The sequence below is a fragment of the Episyrphus balteatus genome, chromosome 3, assembly GCF_945859705.1.
Source record: "Episyrphus balteatus chromosome 3, idEpiBalt1.1, whole genome shotgun sequence".
NCBI classification, from domain to species: domain Eukaryota; kingdom Metazoa; phylum Arthropoda; class Insecta; order Diptera; family Syrphidae; genus Episyrphus; species Episyrphus balteatus.
Genome location: NC_079136.1, coordinates 51056569 through 51069474, shown reverse-complemented (window position 1 = coordinate 51069474; position 12906 = coordinate 51056569). Strand labels below are relative to the sequence as shown.

Sequence of the window (12906 nt, the reverse complement as noted above, 5' to 3'; positions counted from 1 at the left end):
CAAGCTTCGACAAAGAAGAAGAAGACCATTGAATTTGGAAATAAAAAAATCTAAAAAATAAGTTCTTTAAACTGAATTAGATATAAATATACTAAGATACTATACTAAGATGACAAGATGACAAGAAAAGTTTAACCTACTCTCAAGTCTCTACACTCTAAGTCCCGTCTTTCTAAAGAGCAATTATGCTTGTTGACCCATTTTTTTTTTGCGAGTTAAAGACTTCAGAATCATATGTCTGGAAATATCCAAAATCAATTTTGAAAATATTTAAGCACGCGTATAGAAGATTTCATTTAATACTTGTCTAATTTATGTATTCACTGGGTCCAAAAATAGTCATGTCTCACGTCCTTTGTTAATTCGATCAGAGAGTGCTTAATTTTCCCGATAGATACTTTATAACCATTGATTTAATTAAATAGTTCATGAAGCATGGCTCGACTACTTATGGAATCAGAAAAAATAAGAACAAAAATATAAAATAATTTATCTACAGATCATTTTATTTGTATTATATACGAATACAAAACATTCATTCCAATGCTTTATACAAATTTAAATAACATTCTTTTTATTTTGTATTTTTATAATAACACTTAATATTAATTGCTTTTCTTTCTTTCTACAAAACAAAAAGAAACAAAACAAAAATACAGAATAAAAATGTGGAAAATATAAAATTTACTTCGTTTGCAAAAATTATACAAATAATAATTTTTACCTCATAAACAAGATCACTACCAAATAATACTTAGGTAGAAACTAGAAAAAAATACATTTTTCTTTACATAATCAATATCATCAAGACTTACATGAATAAACAATAAGAAATATAAAAAAAAAATAACAACAATATATGATGTATATTTATGTATATTATTTCATTTATTTCAAGGTACGTTTTTTTTTAGCAATACTATTTGAAAGATTATTTAATTTTTATCTACAATTTTACATTTGCTTCTTTTTTTATAAACAACAATAAATAAACAACCGTTTTTTCTTTTTTTCTACGTCTTTTCTTAATGCATTCCTTTTTTTTTATTTTTATTTGTTTTTTTTTTATCAATTTTCGTTAACATTAACTTATATAGTAAATTATTTTAGTTTTTGTTTTATCATAAATAAATATTTATTAATGGTTAAGTTTAATTAGATAATAATATAGTTTTGCTTAAAATTATAATAAAGTCTTATGCTAAGGCTTCATTCCCCGTACTCGGTAGGAGAATGCACAGTAAACCACTTACTGAAAATTAAAAAAACAAAATTTATTAAAAGGATAAATTAAAAAAAAATTCTTATATTTACCAGCTAACATAAAAGCAAATAAGACTATTGGTATCACACAATTGAAGTCAATCAGGAATCCAAAAAGAAGATTTCCCAACAGGGCTCCACCGCGGCCAAATGTCATTGATAATGCTGCTGCCATTACTCTGGAGGATTAAATTTAAAAAAATAAATAAATATTCAGTTTTTGGAAATTAATAAAATCTGATAATAAAAAAGTAACCGCTTAAAATCGTTAAATTTTTTGCTATCTACATTATTAGTACTTTTTACTTGCGATATAGGTACTATATATCAAGTTATGCATTCGTACAAAAAAAAAAGTTGAGATAACATTTTTCCATGACATTACGATGGTAGACAATGCCAAAAAAGTGGGTCCCGGAAGTCCGTCTGTCAGTCTGTCTGTCTGTCTGTGTAAGGAGCTACAGCCTAAACGGATGGACTGATTAATGTCAAACTTGGTATGTAGCATTATTTTGCGACTCTCCAGAGGGGTTTTTGGAATTAATTTTTTTGGACCAAAAATAACGGTACTTGTCATATACCGATTTCAGTAAAATTGAAATATCTCGAAAATGGCTCTAACGATTTTGTTTAAAAAATTCAAATGTTAGTTTTACGTTAAGGTCTATCTTTAAATGAAAAAATTTTTTTTTGAAAATCATTATTAACGGTACCTGCCATAGAACCGTTTTTTTTTAATCAAATTATCTCCGAAAGTGCTTATTAGATTTCAACGAAACTTTTTGTGAAGAAACATTTATATAATTTAAATACAAGAAAAAAACAAAATTTTGCAAAAAATAATTTTTGGATTTTAAAAAAAATTTTTAAAATTTTTTTTTGAAAAATCAAATTTTCGAAAACGGGACATTGAATTTTTTTGAAATTTTGTTATTAGATGTTGATTAGTAGTTTCTACAAAATGGCATACCAATTTTATTTTAAAACTTTTTTTCCAAAAAATTATTTATAAAATATTAGTTTTTTAAAAAACGGCTCTAACGATTTTGAAAATTTTTTTTCTAAAAATGGATGTTAATATATCAATCAAAACTGCATACTTGTTTTGGAGGGCTATTTAATTTCAGATTTTATTTTATTTTTTTTTTTTTAAACGAATTTTATTTTTTTTTCCAAATTTCTATATAAAAAGTCTTAAAAATATAAGCAACTTTAACTCTAAGAGCAATTACGTGCGACTCCAGTCGTGCAATTTATTTTTTTAAAGATTAAAGAGCTTTTGTACTTTAGGAATTATCTGTATTGGAAAAAAGATAGTAACATTCTCGAAATAAAACTTAAAACCTTCAAAAAGGCAAGGTTCTTGAAGTTAGGTCAGTGTTTTAATAATTCGCACGTTTGAACATCCAAAGGATTAATGATTACACTGGTTAACAAAATTAAACTTTTTTTTTGCTGCGGAAACAAAAATATACTTTTCTGAAGGTTTTCGGTGTGCTGAAGTCGAATCCGAAGTCAAAAAAAACTAATCAGTTCCCGTTTTTTAAATATTACCGTTAGAACATGCAGTACTTCGGACCTTATTCTTTTATATAAGAAAAATTGTTTGAGCATATTTAGTAACGGTTTTTAAAAGAACTATTTTCCACCTTTTTAAATCTGTTTAAATCTTTCCGATATCTTTTTTACTGCCCGAGATATCCTCAGTTGTTTGGTATTTTTATAAACTTTAAAACGTCATTATCTCATTTATGATGTATAAAGCCAAAGCTACTTACTTCATTTTATGATATCTCGGGCAATACAAAAGATATTGAAAAGATTTAAACAGGTATCGAAAATGGAAAACAGTTCTTATAGAAACCGTTACTAAATATGCTCAAACGATTTTCCTTATACAAAAGAATAAGGTCCGAAGAACTGAAAAAAAAACATTTTTTTGCATTTTCTAACGGTAATATCTCAAAAACGGGAGCTGATTGGTTGTTTTCAGCACACCGAAAACCTTTGGAAAGGTATATTTTTGTTTCGGCAACAAAACCCTTGTAAACCAGTGTTATGATTTAAAACAAGTATTAAAATATTAAAATAAGTTTTTTATAATGATTAAGTCTTAATTTCATTTTTTAAAGCTCCATAAGTACCTATTTTTTTGTTTTTATTTTTTTTACAATATTCGCTTTTCTCATCTCTTTATTTTGAATATTGCAAAATACAATAGATAATGTTGGTTAACAAGAGACTAAAATATATATTGTTCTTAAGGATCATGATGCTTTGATCTCAAATCTGAATTGCCCACATTTTTTAGCTAGAAATACCAATAAACCTATATTATTTTCAACATAATATTTTTACTTCCTCTATAGGGCAAGTATTGGTTTCGTGTCGAAAAAAATTAGAGGTTTTAATCAAAACCAATATAACGATGATGGAGAATTCCGAAAAAGTGGGTCTCGCAATTCCGTCCATGCGTCTGTGCGTCTGTACGGACGGATTTTCTTCAAATTTGGTACAGATGATTTTTATAGAATTCTGAAAGTATTTTTTTTTTTTTTTGTTTTTTTATATCTCACTTAGAAAGTGTTCCTCCCATTCAAATTTTTCAAATTATGCCAAATAATAACAAGACTTAACTTTTGATTTATTAAAAATATTTTTTGGAAGGTTACCGTTTTTCTTGATTTGAAAATATTTCCTTCAAGACTAACTCGATTTCAACAAAAATGTTTATACAAAAGCGTTTAATTAACAGTAATATTAAAATGTTAGAAAATTTTTAAAAAACACATTTTTGGATTTTTAAAAAATATTTCAATTTTTTTTTTTTTTTTCAAAAATCAATTTTTTGAAAACGGGTATTTGAAATGTTTGGAAATTTTGTTTTTAATTGTAAATTAATTTTTTCTTAAAAATGGCATACCAACTATTTTTTTAATGCAAGAAATTTTTTATATGTATATAAAAAAATATTTTTTTAAAAAACGGCTCTAACGATTTTCAAATTTTTTTTTCTCAAAATTCCTTTTCATACAAGAAATCAGATGGCATACTTCGTTTCGTGATCAAAACCTTTAAAAACAATGTTTTATTAATTATAAGAACAGATTTTATGTACTTTTTTACATAATAGGAAATGGTTTAATTAAATCTAATTTTAATTTTGCCTCATTTTTTTAAAAAAAGCTTTAAGATAAGATACGTGCGACCCCAGTAGTGCATTAAATTTTTTATTTAATTTTAACTTTAAGAAATATTTTCAGCATTTTTAACAAATTTGTTCAACTTTGAAAAATCTTACCATTACGATTACCTTTTATTATTAAATCGCTTTTTTCCTTTAAACAAAATTTTTGTATGAATGCATGCAGTTGCTTTTATAATATATAGGTACGCATTATTTGAATTTTTGAGGAAAAATAAAAATGCAGTTTTATTGCATTTTGAGTAAATTATGACGTTAGATTCGTTATCAAGAAAAATGCAATGCTTCGAAATTTTTTTATGGGCATGACGAAACCCACTTTTTTTAGGATTTCTCCATTATCGTAATTATGATTTGGATTAAAAATTCGAAGTATTGTTTTGGAAAAAAACCAGGATATTTTACTTTTTGCAGACTAAATTCCCCCATTGACTGAATCTACTTTAAATATAAAAATTATGTTTTTGTGCCTTATGATAATAATTTCACATTGTGAAAAATATTATAAGAAAACTTTTTTGAAGGAAAACAAGTACAAGAAACCAAAAATAGAAAAATGGGTTTTCTTTCAAGTTTCTTAAGGGTCTGAATAGACTTCAATAATTTTATTTTATTTCACGATGACTGCTGGCAAAACTTTTTGCTCAGTAGAATTTTTGTTTTTAAAAGATGGCGTCATTACTTTAATTTTCATTCTAAATTCGTTATTTAGCTCGATAAATAAAGGACCAAACCCTTGCTTTCACCACTTCTAACTTAAAACAGAATGCATTAGGAAACTGTAAATAAAATAAAATTCCTTAACTCTTCGAACACCACACAAAAAGACAAGACTTATGAAAATTTCATAAGTAATGAAAACCCTTGCTTTCACCACTTCTTATTTAAAACAGAATGCATTAGGAAATACTCGGAGTTTGGAATGATGTTATTCTTTTTAATTTGACACCAATATCTTTTTTAGCTTGACGAAAAGCTCTGAAATGCATTTTACGACGCACTTTCGTACTTCGAAATTGAGGAATATTTTTTGAACTTTTGTACCTGTCGTAGAACCGTTTTCTTCATTTCTTCTGTTTTGTGGGCTGCTATAAGTTTTTTTTCATGATCCTATTTATACAATACCAGTCGACTTTTTGGGTATGCTTAAAAAAGAGTATACCGCAAGAAGGAACAGTTAATACAAAATAGTTTTCTTCTCGCCCTTCACCATAATACTATTATACCAATTTTGGACATTCTTCTTTAAAATAATTTTAACAATGTCTCACCTTAAATTCGTTGGAAATAAATCAACCATGACACAATAAACTGTGCTGATACTGAGTGATGTTAGAGCTTCGAAAATACAAGAGAGTACTAGATTTTGAATAGCATTCTGCACAAAATATAAGCCAATGGTTACAGCTGCAGCAGCCACTAGCCCAAATACTAAAATATAAAATTTTACTCATTACAAATTTGAAGAATTACGAATTCAGAAACAAACAAACCCAAAAAGAATTTTATTCCTAAACGATGAACACATAAAGGAAGCCAAAAGCTAGTCGGTATACATGCCAGCCCAATAATCACAGTATTTCGATATACTCCTTGTTGCAGAGTTGAATCACAGTTCTCACCAAGATCAGCTACTATCGTTGTTCTAAAATTATTACAATTCTCAGTTTTTTTAAACTTCGTGATATTTCTTCAATAGAATTACCCGTTTATGGTATAAACTGAGGAGACATCACAGACTGATGTTGGTGCTCCTGGATTAAGTTCTTCAAAATCAGCAAACCGTTGAAATAACTCAGGGAACCATACCATTAGAGTATAATAGCTTTTATGAGTAAAGAAGGGTTATTTTCACTACTTTTAAAGCTTAATTTAATTTTCTTTTAACTCACCTCGATGTCAGTCCAAATTGTATCAAACAAGTAAGAATTGTTGTCCGTAGAAATGGTTTTGTGCAAAGTGTTTTTGTCTGCGTCCATATTTCTCCAATAAGGAGTCTTAGCTCTTTGGGCCGTCTCAATTTAAGTCTGCGGACACTGACACTATCGGTAGGTAATATCTTACCACCTACCAAACTGGTAAACTTTAAACAATCCAATATTAATATCATAATACATTATAGAAAAAGACGTGTTTTTTTCTTACCGGAAAGTTCTCTTGGGGTTCTCCAGTATTTTTCTCGTACATATGTCTAAGAACGTCTAAGGCTTTTTCAGGTTCTCCAACTTCTAAAAGGAATTTAGGACTTTCAGGAAATGCAAAGAGCCATAAACCAAGAAAAAGACTGCAAGAAAATTAACAAAGTTTGTAAAAAGAAGAACAGGAAATTAACGATAGGAATATTACCTTGGAAGAGCACAAACAGCCACAAACAGATTCCAACTATGAAAAGTGAAATCTTCAGATTCAAATTTTATTTCCAGAGGAATGATACCCCATGCAATTACTAGAAAAATAAAAAAAAGTTATTACACAATTAGATATGTTGTTCCAAATATTTAACTTTTTTTTTTTTATTTTTTAAGTAAATACCTATTACTTAAGCCAAATAATGAGATCTGTTTTAATTCTATGATTAGGTTATAAAAGTACAAAAAAACTAATAAAATAAGAGAAGATATTTCAAAAATTTTAAAATATTTTGGTTTGCAACCAAATCTTAATTTTTACTCAAGTCGGAATATTCGGATTTAACTCAGATGCAACAGAGTCTACATTTTTTTTTCTTCAATTTTTCAAAAACTAGCAAAGCTTTTAAGAATTAATCCTGAATTTTGTTATAAAAGCATGATTTCATATGGTTGGTAGTGCTCAATATAAAAGTAATCTTGAGATATCGGACCACTTTGGACTTCAACTGAGTTTTTTCTGAACATAATTTTTCAAAAATAAAACATTATTCAAATTTTCAAAAAAAGTTCTACAAACAAAATTACTTTTGTAAATTTGACACGACCTAACCCATCCAGGGTTATTAGGGTGCGCTGAATCGAAGAGGTCCTTTGACTCGTTGAGATCCAATCTTTGAATTAGGTGCTAAAATTGCTTCCGTAATCTGTGCCATTTTTTACAAAGCACGTTCAGTAGGGTGGAGTGATTTTATTTTCGTTTTTTATTTTCGAATTGGCATAGTAATAAAATGTTACGCTATTTTTAAACGAACAAAACTGTATACCTTAAAAATTTTAAATAATTTCATTTTGAGGTGTCATAAGCCCTCTAAACGCTTTAAAAGGGAACTTTTTGACCTTTAAATTAAATGGGGGAAAAAAAAGTTACGTATAGATTTTCTTTTAAATTCATATTTAACTGAGTTTGAATCATCTAATAATCTTTTTTATCAAAAAACAAAACCGACTTCCATGGATCAAAACTGAGTTTTATGGAGTTTTCTAAGAGTTCCTATGGCTATGGACCACATTGCAGCCACCAGCTTTCCAATACAAAAAGAATTATCATTTTTGGTTCACTTAGTCCAAAGTTATGAGGTAACAAACATAAAAAAGTGGAAGTGGGTAAAAAATATGTTTTACTTCACTTTTAATTGAGATTTCAATCAAAAATCTTAACAAAGGTGCGGTTAGTTGAAAATCTAGAATTCTTAAATTTCGATGTTCATACTTTTCGTAAGACTTTTTTCTAAAAAAATATATTAAAAAGTCAAGCAACTTATATTTTTGATGTTTCACACTTATGGCGTTTTCGATTGGCAGTCCGGAAGCGTCCGGAATCATTCTGAAAGCGTTTTATTCGTACAAAACTGACAGTTTTGTGTGAATAAAATTTTTTCAGAATGATTCCGGACGCTTCCGGACTGCCAATCGAAAACGCCATTAGTGAAATATGAATTTTCCCATTTAATTTAAAGGTCAAAAAGTCCCCTTTTTAAGCATTCAGAGGGCTTGGGGCACCTCAAAATGAAATTAATTTGAAAATTTTAGGTATACAGTTTTGTTCGTTTATAAATAGCGTAACTTTTTATTGCTATGCCAATTCGAAAATAAAAACTAAAATAAAATCGCTCCACCCTAACGTTCCGAGATTCATTGTAGAAATGACAGTTTGTTAAAATTTTTTATCAAAATATACATATGTAGGTAGAGTTAAACTTAAAAACCTTGATAAAGAAACTAAAGAGGCTTTTGCTATATAACGAAATAATGCAAACATGGATTGATTTCTATTAAAAAACAGTAATTCAAAGTAAAGTCGGTAATTCTAGATCTTCAAAACCATTTTTTTAATGCAAACCCCAATGTTGTAGCTTGAACAAAAGTGAGCTATCTAAATAAAAAAATGCAAAATTCAAAATGTTGGTTTGCAAAAATTCGTTGTCATTTTGAACTGTATGAAAAATGCAAACGGCGGCGATAAGTTTTTTTGTTATAACAGTCAAAGTTTTCAAGAAATTATAGTTTCTCGAAACAATTTTTTTTTAACTATTTACCTAATAAAAAAATTCTTAAAAAAAAAAAAAATAAGTGGCATACTTGTTTGCTGGAGGTCAAAACAGCTCAAAAAGATCAAAAAAAAAATTTTTTTCTTACCTATTTAAAACTAGTGCTACCTATTTACTTTTAAATTTTCTTTTAAAAAGCCCAGTTCCCAGTGGTTTTGTCCGAATTTTTGATATTTAATTGACATCCTCCCGATCAAAAATTTTCATTCACTCAAAATACAAAAATGGACAGTTTTTAATACATCATGAATCTCATAATGAAATAAAATTCACGATCAGGTTCTTGATGCTCTTAAAGAAGCAGTTGTTTAAAATTTAGAGACTTTGGTTTGTGATCATTAGGTACGTGGGCACAACGCCAAAACCACGAATCTGCAAAATTGTAGTTTTGAGAAAAATTGCTTCAATTGCTTTTGGAAACACATGCAATCTTATGGAAACTCGAGTAACGAAAATTGATATTTTTGGCTTCTAGGCAACAGATAGAGGATAGGGGTCGACGCATTGAATAGAGGGACCGATAACAAGGTAAATGACGCTTTAAAGTGAAAATGTCAAAAAATGCAGATTCGCGGTTTTGGCTTTGTGCCGACGATTAACAATGATTAAAAATTAAAATTTCTTTTGAAATTCAATTAAAATTATTCTTTATGAATTTTTTACATTCAAGGCTTTAACATTCTAAGCTACTTTAAAATTGGGAGTAAGTACATACGTGCGACTTGTCAACAATTTATTTTGGCTTTAGTCGTACTACGAGAATGTGCGATGCGATATCCGCTTAAGTTTTGCTTTCCCATTTTAAGATTCAGATCAAAACTAATGTGCATCAGTATCCGCATTTTAAACTGTTTTTAATTTTCCTGTTCTCTAAATCCCCTTAAGTGCACCCAAATTATAAAAAAATGTTTAACCTAATGCACTTTTAGATATACATATTTAATTTACAAAAGTACATTTACCATTCCATCTCGATTTAATAAATTTATACGAGTATATTATTGATCAACACGAAGTGTTAAACATTTAACCAAATATCCACAGCATAAAATTATCGTGTTAATACGAATTTACCTCTGACAGTCCTAACAACTCAATTATCCAATCTTGTTTTCGATTAACATATTTAATCAATCAACAACCAATAGCTGGTTGCTCTCTTATAGTATCTAATGTGTTAATTGAGTTTTTGGTTCGTTCTACTTCTATTTTCATTGTCAGTTTAAATACCTTGAAATTCAAACCCTTTACATACAACCTATACTACATAATATTCGTTCCATGTGTTTATACTAATATCGTAGTTGGTTTTAGTCTTGATGAAATTGTAACAAGTGTAAATAGTCCAAAACGTATGTATTTTATTATTTATTGATTCATTTTATCATAAATTTACACTTACTTGTCAACAATTTATTTTCAAAAAAAAATATAGGGTGCTATTTTGAAGTTTGGCAATTCACTGTATTTACAACACATTAAAATGTGATTTAAAAAAAATATTTTTTTTTACTCAAACTACATAACTACTTTTCAAATAAAAGATCTCAGAAGGAATGGATTTTAACAGGAACAAAATTTTGAAAAATTTGAGTCTAAAACAGACCCGAAAATGTATTAATTTTTTTAAACTTTTAGTGCGAAGATGTTATACAAACCGTGTTTCCTCGTTTTTGCCTTCTAACTGATGAAGAGCCTCCTGAGAGAAATCATCGTTTAATCGCGGAATTTTCCACGGATCTAATACCTATTCTAAACAGTTTAAGCAGCTTCTCTGTATATGTTGTTTTTTTTGTGTTCTAATAAATGTCAAATTGCCTTGAAGTATCATGGCAATCACCCTATTTAACTGAATGTTTACCCAACCAAAATTAACTGAATTTCATTTTTAAAAAAGAATTGTTTACAAAATAAGTACATAAACATCCATTCCATCAGTATTCGAGGATTAAATTTATTTTCCTCATAATAATACTTAAGCCCAATAAAAAAAAATATATAGAAGACCATCTTATGAACACCAATGCCAACAACACTTAATCGCTAATGGATTGATGGTAATTTCCATTTCAAAATAATTTTTAACACATTTTGATTGAGCTATCATCATCGTTATATAGGCACAAGACACAACATATACCTACAACAAATAGACGCACACCTCTAATTGGAGTTGACAGGCTTTGACGCTAACTATGTATGTGAATATGTATGTTTTTTTTTTTTTTGGAACGTGAACCTGCTCGATCTATTTATCTACTTAAATTTCAGTAAAATGAAAAAAATAAACATAAACAAGGGTAAATAAATAAATTCCTTACGTGGTAGAACGATTATTCCAATTGTCCAAAACATTTCCATCCAGCAGAGGATCTTTTCACGATATTTTGTTGGTTGAAATTCACCCAAATAGGGAAAACAGATTCCCATTGCACCAGCAACGCTGAAAGTAAAAAAATATGTTTATTAATTTTTTACTATCATTGATGTAATAAAGAAAATTGAAAATGCAAGGGTCCGAAATTCGTACACTTTAATGTTATGATTATTTATATACTGTTTAAGTTAACTAGATAGCCCGACAAATAATTTTGGTTCTATAAAGCTTAACAGATGCAGTTGTTGCTTCTGTAAAGCATTATAGAAGCAAAATTGTTAGTAGAGCATTGGCTGAATATCATTATCCTGATTTTTCGCACTCGCGAAATTCACCTTTCAGCCGCCATCTTGGATTTTAGTTTTTGTTGAATATCTCGATTTCTATTTATCCTACATAAAAGTTGTGTATGCAAAAAACGTAGGAAATTAAATTTCGCGTCTTTTATGTTAAGAAAACTTTTTCGATATTCTTAATATTAAAAAAGTTGCAAGCCAAAAAAGAAAAAAAAAAACGAAAAAAATGACAATTTTAAAGTTTTGAGCACTTTTTATCAAAATTATGAAAAAACTTTCCGAGAAAAGATTATTCACCTTAAAATTCTCTACAACTCTGCTATACATTTTTTTTTTGTGTAACGCTATAAACACAAACGTTATTAAACTTTTTTTGTTAAAAAATGCTCTTTTTTGTTTGTGTTTTTATTTTTACATTTTTCTTAATTTTTTTTTACCAAATATTGAATTTTAAATGATTAGTAAGTATTTTAGAGATTTATGTTGCAAGAGAAAATTCAGGACCTTTTTTCATAATTTTGATAAAAAGTGCTCAAAACTTTAAACTTGTCATTTTTTTCGTTTTTTTTTCTTTTTTGGCTTGCAACTTTTTTAATATTAAGAATATCGAAAAAGTTCTCTTAACATAAAAGACGCGAAATTTAATTTCCTACGTTTCTTGCATACACAACTTTTATGTAGGATAAATAGAAATCGAGATATTCAACAAAAACTAAAATCCAAGATGGCGGCTGAAAGGTGAATTTCGCGAGTGTGAAAAATCAGGATAATGATATTCAGCCAATGCTCTATCGAATGGGCAAAAAAAATTTGGGGGTGGTACAAACTGCTGGGTCGGAGCAGAGAAAACTGGGTACTTCCGGTTTTACATGCACGAAGACCCCTCACTAAAACCTATGTATCTTCTAAACGGCTTGAGATCCCACTCTGAAATTTGGCATGTAGTTTTTAAATTGTATAAGCTTTATTTTAAGACTATTTAAAAAAATATCAAAATGGTCGAAGTTTCTTAAATTTGGATTTGAAGTGCCAACTTCCGGTTTTCTGTCGAAAAAATAAATCTATTTCCGGTTTAGATTTCATATTTGAAAAGCACGTCCAATTTTGCATATAATCCATCATTAAAATAATTTTGTTACCCCTTCGTTTAATTTATATAAATTTTTCAAATAAACTCTTCCCAGAGTTTTTCAAAACTTTAGAAGCCCATAACTCCGCTATCAGGGCTTAAAATTCAAAATCCTTCCAGATGTATTTTTTAAATCGATTGAGGAATACATATACCAAATATGAACAAATTTGAAGA

The 12906-nt window shown here is 28.3% G+C and overlaps 1 protein-coding gene across 2 annotated transcripts in view; it reads right to left on the bottom strand.

The window, feature by feature from the left end:
- Positions 1-663: 663 nt before the first annotated feature.
- Positions 664-12906, bottom strand: part of LOC129916702 (synaptic vesicle glycoprotein 2C-like) — a 53235-nt gene continuing 40992 nt past the window's right edge. For both annotated transcript variants that reach the window (XM_055996809.1, XM_055996808.1), the window contains exons 3-11: positions 11249-11370; positions 6815-6914; positions 6614-6752; positions 6361-6551; positions 6174-6293; positions 5962-6113; positions 5740-5899; positions 1315-1442; positions 664-1252 (exon numbers count right to left, since the gene is read on the bottom strand). In XM_055996809.1, coding sequence (XP_055852784.1) covers positions 1197-1252; positions 1315-1442; positions 5740-5899; positions 5962-6113; positions 6174-6293; positions 6361-6551; positions 6614-6752; positions 6815-6914; positions 11249-11370 — 1168 coding nt within the window. In that variant the 3' untranslated portion in view covers positions 664-1196. The remainder of the gene's footprint in view (positions 1253-1314; positions 1443-5739; positions 5900-5961; positions 6114-6173; positions 6294-6360; positions 6552-6613; positions 6753-6814; positions 6915-11248; positions 11371-12906) is intronic.